The following is an 8971-nucleotide window of genomic DNA, read 5'->3' on the forward strand; positions in this document are numbered from 1 at the left end:
AACCAAAATATAAGTCTAGCTAAGAACTTTTGAAGTGCTAATAAGTTTTATCTAATGATTGGACGGAAGATTATTTGATTTTAAAACAAAGCAAAGACAAGCTTGGTCTTTATTAAATTATTCAAGATATGAAAGATGTTCATGTGGGTGTTTATTTTTCGTTTAATAATCGTTCGTTAAGTCGTGCAAAGATAACCTGTGGATTGTTATGTAGGTTGTCAATTATATATTGAAGTCTAGAAACCTATTTCCTTTGGAAGTTTTCTTTTACTACTTGATTAATAATTATGTGGACAAAATCTTAAAGAAGCATGGCATTAAGAACAATAATAATGATCAAGTTTCGTTACCAACCTAACTACTTTCTTGAGCTTGATAATCATCCAATATTATATATCTATTAAACATACAACCTAAGAAAACACACACTTACAAGTTATTGTAGTACTGCTGTTGTACTATGAGTTAATAACATAAAGAATAACTACAAAAAGCACACAAAAGTATAGAAAATACATCAAACTTTGATCACTCGGTTCGATGACACAACATCTACATCTAGGAGGTCTTAGATCCATAATAAGAGATTATATTACTCGTGTAGTAATTGATCGTTACAATGTTATGACGGAGGGTACAGCAACAGAAACCAACGTGCTGACCATGGACTGACTCAACAATCAGAACTAAATTGTACAATAACAATTACCATACCATTAATAATATTTCTAACATTTTCATTGTTTAAATTTTCTAACATTAACAATATCAGAGTCAATTTTTCAGAGCTAAGTTCAAATTGTTTCACTAAGGCAGGTTATTAGCTTCTGTTTGGAAGTCAACTCTTCTTGTAGAGCCTCTGTATATATTGTTTGTCTCCTCTTGATTAGTTTCTGTATTTGTATTTTTTATTTCTTCTTCATCACTAATTCATCATGGAACCCACGCTATCTTTTGCAATTTCTGAAGGAGATGGAGATGTATGAGTGAGAGTGTATGCAGGGGCTTTCTGGGCTAGATACCTAGGGCTCAATCATGGGATCAGATAAAGGGCCTACGTCAACAATCAAATCGATTTATTTTGGGTTGTAAGTCTTCACCCTACTTTTTTTCTATAACTTCTTGTATCAACGTTTCTTTTTCAGCAGCTTCTTAAGCTTTGAAGATTTTGTTTTATTCTTGATATATATTTTTTTTATCTTTCTTTGCTTAGTTTTGTCACCTTGTTGTGGTAGCTCCACATGGCTTCCAATTCTTAAAGGCTTCATAGGTGCACTGGCTGGGTCAAATAAAAAAATTTCATTTCTGGGAGATGGAAATGAAACTTTACGTTTGGAGTTGTTGTGGTCTGCCATTAAGAAGACTCCTCACTTCATATCATTTTTACTTTCTTCTTTTCTATCCATTTCTTTTACAAGCTGTCTTTTCTCAACTTCTTAGCTCCATTGCTGTCTCTGTCATCATCGTCATAGTTCAAATTTTTTCTCATTGGGGTATTTTTTTGTTTTTTTTCGTACTGTTGGGTTTCCGGTGAGGCTTCTGATCTGAAAATTTTTTCTTGCAACATAGTTCAATTACTTCACCACGCTGAGGAGCTCCTTCCCATTGTCTTTGCTTCACATAAATTTCGTCCATTATATATTCTTGGTCCTAGATCTCTAATGTGTTGAACATGAATTTGTTCTTTTTTTAGTTGATATTTCATCAAAGACTCTTCATAGTGTAATTATTATCATTTTCATCTAAATGGTATGTTTTATGCTTTTTTTTTCTTTTTACTTTCTATCTTGTGATTAAATGAATGTCATTCGTTGATTTGAGGCTTTGGCTCTCGGAAGAGAATGAGAATTAGATTAAAACAATATTATTTTCATGACTTTCTTTAAATTTTGAGATGAGAGTAAGAATTCCTATGTTTCTAAAATTTGATTTGTGTTAAATGATGTCAACTTACATGTGGTAGTTGTAAAAAGTTAAGTGAATCTAAATTAGATGTATTATATTAGCCGACCAAACAAATTAAACTATTTATGTAATTCATTATGGTATTATTAAGTATATGAATTATATAAATCAATGTATCATTATCAAGTATATCAACAATATATTGTTAAAGCATATCAGTAAAATGAACCATTATCAAGTGTATATAAATAGTATATCAAGTGTATAAGTAGGACTTCAAGCATATCAAGTGTATCACGTTTATCAAACTTATAAGTGAAGCCTTTAAGTGTATCAAATAAATAAAGTGTATCAAGGCCTAAGGGTTATCAAGTGTATCAAGAAGAATCAAGTGTAACGTGGAGTATTATGTGTATTAGGATGTTTCAAGTATGTATCAAAAAATATCGGAGTGTATCAAAGAGTATCAAGTTCATCAAATGTATCTATCAAATGTATTAGATGTATTAAGAAGTATCAAGTGTATCAAAAAGGGTATTAGGTGTATCAAATGTGTATAAGGTGTATCAAATGTATATCAGTAATGAGAACATTTCTGACATTTTACCTCTTGATGTGTGAGTTGGGTTTTGTTTTTGTCATTTTCACAAATTATAAAGTATGTGTGTTATGGACTTAATGATTATAACTTGTTTTGTCATTTTTACAAGTTCTCCGTAAAATTTATCACACTTGATTTTTTTATTAAGTATAAATATTTTGTTAATTTTTCTATTATGGATGATTTTTCTTTTAAAAATCAAAATTAAATTAGCCTAATTATGAAAAATTAATATATAAAAGAAATATAAAAAATAAGATAAAGAAAGAAATATAAAAAATAGCTTCGATTTAGTAACCAATTTTCTTTTATTTTTCGTTTTTGAAAAATTAAACCTAATTCCTTACATTTTCTTACAACCGTTTGTAACTTTCTTGAGTAAGGTAGTTGAACTCTTAGCAATTTAACAATAACAAAGTTTTCAAAAACTAATTTTTTAGTTTCTAAGTTTTTCGTTGGTTCTCAAAACATTGGTTAAAAATAAGAAATGAAGAAGGAATTTAAGGATGAAAAAGGGTTGGTAGGATTAGTTTTAAAAAACAAAAAACAAAAAGTGAAATGATTTTTAACTAAACCATCAGAATAAAATCAACTCATCAAAATAGAGAATCATGGTGTGAACCATGATCATTAAACTCTAGCATGCATGGACATAACTTTATATCTACCAACTAAGGCTACTTTAATTTTTAATTCATATTAGAAACAAATTTAATTAAAAGAAAATCGAAACCACGATAGTTTTCAAATTTGGTTCATTTTCTCATAAACATTTCTAAAATTTACTAAATAAGAAAGGTAAATGGTTATCAAATAATTTAGTTTCTCAAAACAACTAGAAACATAAACATATATAAACAGAAACCAATAACAAGTATATAGTATATGTCTTTAACAATATATATATACCTTTTAATTTAGGTATATTAATATCCAATTTTCGAAATAAATGTGTAGACTTTTGAATGCTTTCTATGCATGCATCTAAACAGAAAACGTAATGCTCAAACAAGAAAAATAATAAACAGCATCGTTATCATGCAATTTCTTTTGATCCAATGGCAATATTTAGGTTGTGTGTGTCATGTGTGTGTATATATAAGATGTAATGCAAAGAGGTTGATATATACTATTATTTCACAATTAATAACAAGTACAAATGGGATATGATTGGACTCCTTACCCACCTTGTGCAAGTGATGGTTGCATGGATCCTCAATGTTGTGATTTTGGTTAGGATCTTAATTCACACACATATATCCTATATCTTTCTATCATTATCATTTCTATTATTCTTCATCATATCTCTTTCCTAATTATTTTAGTTTTTAATTAAGATTAACCCTCTAAATATTTATTTTGTCTCTAATTTTATTTTTGTTTGAGGTTAATAATAAGATTAGACAGTAATTTTTAGAAGGGTTTCAAAGAAAAGGTGATCGTCTAGGTTTTGTGTTCAAGTTACTACAGTATTATTTTTTTCTCAATTAATATTGATTTTTACTTTTTGGATAGAAAATTGCGTTTAATTTTATTTTATGTTTTCGGATTCAACTAATATATGTTTGGTTATAAATAGCTTGGATTTTTATTTTAGATAACTATTTTTGGATTAGGGAATCCAAATAGTGCAACTATTAAATAAAGATGTAAAAATTTAAAAATGCAATATGTCATTTTAGTAATTATAAAACTCGGTTTAACATAAATTCTATTGATAAATAAATTAATAATAGTTTATTGTAAAAAAAAAAAAAAAAACTATTTGAAATTACTTGAATTTTTTTTTTTTTTTGAAAATTCATTTTTGTTTAAACGTTTCTATAAAAAGTCCTTAAATAAAGACACACATATGTTTTGCAATTAATTTTCGAAATGTTTTTATATACAAGTTTGTATAGTTTGTTATATATTAAAAATATTTTTATTATTGTGAAATTAACGACTATAAAAAAATACTATGAACTAATAATTTAAAATTATGATCGTTGAAATTGATTGTATCGAGGTGGTTGCTAGAGTCTTTCGTCGGTTGTGATGGTCAAGTTTAGATGACAACAACCATCAAAGATTGCAGTTTTTGAAAGCGTTGGCTAGAGAATGCATCGATAGTTTCTGGAAATAGTGGTCGGAGTTGGTTGACAGTCGTCAAAAGGGTGGTCGGCTATAGTGATTGTTGGTGGTGAAAGGAGTTGGCCTACAATAATCACCGAAAGTGGTAGCTAGATTTGGTTAAGTGGTGTTCACACATATCAAGAGATCATGTCCAACCGTGATTGACAAAGCTTGTGGTAGAAGGTTTTTTATAGTAATGACCATCCAGAGTGCCAACAACGATGGTAGTTGAAGTTGGTCTGTAGTGGTCAAAGAAGTAGGTTGTTGGTGGTAATAACGATATCATAATGAAAATATCAAATTAGAGAAATATTATCCATTCAACACTAAAAGAAAATTTTCTAAAAGTTTGTTTTCAAAATGACCTAATTGTTTATATTAAACATGATTACACTCATCAAACCTATTTTAAACAGTCGTTTAAATGATAACATGATTTTTTTAATAAGCTACGACAAAACAGATATCTTAAAACACGAAATACAATTATGTTTTATTAAATTTTCTACCCTAACAAACAAACTCTAAAGTCGACTGTGATGAGACAGATTTTGATTAATTTTGTTTGTCATTAATGGTGGTGTTTGTATATGCAGGAGGGAATTATAGATGGCCTAACCTAGTAGGTAAGAGATGGCAATATGCTAAAAGGAAAATTGAAGAAGAACTTCCAAGAGTGGGTGTCGCCGTTATGAGAAGAGGGGCGATCAGAATCGAAGATTTCTGTTGCAACCGTGTCATTGTTTACGTCGATGACAGTGGCATTGTTGTTGAAGTCCCAGTCATTGGTTGACCCAAAACTATGAACCTTCTCCAATCTTTTTCTTTTACTTTAAACACAAAAGTTCATCCTTGTTTTAACTCAAGTTTGAATCAACAATAAAATCTAAATAAATTCTCATTTATCATTTACGAAACTATTGCTTGAATCGTACCTAAGTCCACCAACGATCAAACCATTTGCTTATGTACTTATACTATCACTTATTCAATTGAATTGAATATAACTTGAAACGAGAAGCTTGATTTCCTAAACCCCAAATGTCTGATAAAAATAACACTAACCACTTATACATTCTAGGATAACTGTAATTGATGGCCTTTAGCAATAATAATTAAAGATATAAAACATTTAAAAATTTACAAATATAGCAAAACTATCGCTGATAGACTTGTATCGCTCATAGACTCGGATATACCAATATTTGCAACATGGTCTATCAGTGATAGACTCCTACCATCGATAGAATTTGACAAATTTTGCTATATTTGCACATTTTTTAAAATGTTGCTATATACTTAATTATTTGCAATTATCCCTATATTGTAACCCTCAAGCCCAAGGCCCAAGATTCGTGTCCTCCTGAAAAATTTTCAATTTTCCTAAGATGCATGTGAGTGAGGACAAAGCATGTTGAAAGGATTCGTGTTTGTTTGTTGGCAGAACTTTCACTCTAATAAGTCACTAAAGATAATAAGGATGATGTTGTTAGGTTGTAAGGGTTGTAGGAAAATGTCAAGTATCTGAATTCCAAATTCTGATCTGAATCCTGGACCTAAGGTGTTACAAATTAAGATGTGGTTCGAGAACGAACCAAACAAAAACTAGTAAGCATGTAACGTTTGAGATTAGGAAGGAGATATAAATGAACTCAAACCACATCTAAATGAAAATAATCCTAAAGATATGAAAGTAATGTTAAGAAAGACTTAAAAAGAGAATTAAAAGTTAATACTTATACCAACAACGTACATCATCCTTTTCGATGGCTTAATCATAAGAACTCCAAAGTAAGAACAAAGAATGTTGTGAGTGAGACAAAACATGCTGAAAAAACTCGTTTTCGTTTTTCACTTTAATAAGCCTTTAAGGATATTAAGGATGATGCTGTCAGGAAACATGAAAATGTCACGATCCAAATTCCAAATCTTAGATTAGGAATGTTACATATATAGCTTTAATTTTACCATATAAAAATGGAAAAGGACAGTATATTCCATCATAAATATAGCATAATTAAGATTCAATTCAACATTAGAAATAAACGTTAAATTTGTGTACCATACACTTTTATTCACAAACAGGGTAGTACCTTAACATACCAGAATAAACCATTACTTTTGCTTAGGAGGTTATTAATGTCATATAGTACATGTTTAAGATCAATACGAACTTTCAGATGCAGCAGAAAATCTTAGTAGCGATATTTGGTCGAATAGTCCTTAGGTGCAATGACTAAACCACGTCCTTTCCTTGCTCCACGATAGACTGTTTCAATGATATCAATGAACTCCTGCTTATCCTTAAGTGCCCAGTTTATCTTATTGTTGTTTCCAGTACCAAGATCAATCATTATGTGCTTGTTCCTAAAGAAGAACATAACAGTGGATGGATCATAAAGCTCGTACATTGTGTTGAAATCAGGAACCTCTGTGATATCCACAAGGTATATTACAGCAAAGTTCTTAATAGTCTCTGCAACCGAGGCCAACACTTCATCCATCTACAACAAAAACATCTCAATCAGATAAAACATCTCAAGCAAAAAGAAACACAAGGATCTTCATCTTCCCAATCTTTAACATGTAAGATAGAAGAACTGTGATCATATTTAACATAGAAAGAGGGAAAAGGATTCAAAACAAATCGTGCACCAAAAAAATCATAGTTCATAACTGGGATGAAGAAACTTCATCTTTGGTACATACTACATACTAAAAACAAGTAGGAAAGCATGATTATAGAGAACATGCCAGGAGCACAGTTGCAACAGAACACACGATGATGAACCAGAACAAAATAAACTCAGTTCGTTGGAAGCAAGAAGAAAAATAAAGAAGTTCAGAGAGAGAGAGAGACACAACATGGTCAACATTAAATTTGATGATGAACCAATTATGCTGAGAAAGAGGAATGGAAGAATATGGAATGGAAGAGATAAAGACCTGCATACAAGTTTCATCCCAATCATGACCGAAACGAATGACCACAAGACGTTCTTCTTCTGCAAGGATTGCCTGGTCAACAGCCCATCCTGAATGAAGATGTGGCAGCAAGTACGACATCTCTTGCTCAGTAACTAGCTTCCACCTAACGAGTCACAAACAACATATAACATAAATCACAACATGCTTCTCAAATGCAAGTTACTCATACAATACAGCATATACGAAAATGAATAATATGTGTGACTTATTCAATTCGTGATCTAAATTATATCATCATGCATGCTCATCCCAAACTTTCTCAAACATCACCGAGTCCCCATGACACTTTCTAGCATTCTCCCTTATCAAACTCTTACCAAACTCTTCCACACTGCTCTAAAGAACTCAATGTTTGATCCTTGACTATTTATACCTCAGGCCTCAAGTCCCTTGACCATTTATACCCAAAAACTCAATGACTCAACAATGTATTGGCCGTCAATCATATATACCGAAAGCCCCAATATCTGCCTCAAGACTCATCACACTGACCTTTGAATTATACCAAAGGCTACAATCCTTTTTCCTGAGATCTCATTATCGAAGAGTGACACATTTTCCATCAACCATTTATTCCCAAAGACCCAGGCTATGATATTCACTTACTTACCCAGGCCCTACTACTGCCCTCACTTTCTTTTATCATAACACAAGGTCCTCTGAGACCTCTTCACAATTCAGTCTCACAGTAAACCCAAGTACGAACATTCTAAAACGTGTTTTCTAGATCACTCCATGAACTTGAGCAAAAAAAAGATCACACTATCCTATAGTTTCAGAAAATCTAGACATAACAACATGCTTAACGTCACAGGAGCATAACCCAACATCACACCAGAAAACATAGCAGCCGGTAATAGCATACAGTTTAAATCAAAGCGCTTTTAGCTCTTGAAGCAAGAAAAACAAGATTCCAGACTTAAAAAACAGACTGAAATCCTCAATCAAAGCGGAAAATGTGTTCAGAAGATGGTAACAATTCGTTTTTTTTTTTCGCAACCTGTTTGAACGCTTCGAGGCTACAAACAAGCATAGCTTCAGGGGCTAAAACTAAATTAAAACACTTGAAAAAAGAGTCCGAAAGTGGTTTAGAGTAAACGTTACGCACTATTTCTCACCAAACGAGCTTGAGCTTGACGAACTAAGTTCGAAGGCGTTCAAACTTGCAGATCTGCAGCCGTGAGATCGTGGGTGTCAAGAATTGAGATCGGTCGGAGCGTGGATCGTAAGAATTAAGCGATTTGAATAGTTGGTCCCGTCGGATGCCGCAGCAGTACACCGTCGGGAGCGTAGAAGACGTCGGAGGCTAACCAAGGGAGAGAGGAAAATGACGAAGGGCTTTAGGGTTCGATTAAACTTTTT

At 31.8% G+C, this 8971-nt stretch overlaps 1 protein-coding gene across 2 annotated transcripts; it reads right to left on the reverse strand.

The window, feature by feature from the left end:
- Positions 1 to 6599: 6599 nt before the first annotated feature.
- On the reverse strand, positions 6600 to 8971 carry LOC101207116 (thioredoxin-like protein YLS8). Of its 2 annotated transcripts, none has more exons than XM_031881493.1 (3): positions 8728 to 8971; positions 7568 to 7712; positions 6600 to 7125 (listed from the first exon to the last, which is right to left on the reverse strand). In XM_031881493.1, exons 2-3 carry the CDS (start codon positions 7685 to 7687, stop codon positions 6817 to 6819), a joined length of 429 nt encoding a protein of 142 aa, XP_031737353.1. In that variant the 5' UTR covers positions 7688 to 7712; positions 8728 to 8971; the 3' UTR covers positions 6600 to 6816. The 2 variants fall into 2 exon arrangements, with proteins under 2 accessions (XP_031737353.1, XP_004148041.1); XM_004147993.3 differs by having other exon boundaries at positions 8718 to 8968.

Source organism: Cucumis sativus, chromosome 2 (genome assembly GCF_000004075.3).
Source record: "Cucumis sativus cultivar 9930 chromosome 2, Cucumber_9930_V3, whole genome shotgun sequence".
NCBI classification, from domain to species: domain Eukaryota; kingdom Viridiplantae; phylum Streptophyta; class Magnoliopsida; order Cucurbitales; family Cucurbitaceae; genus Cucumis; species Cucumis sativus.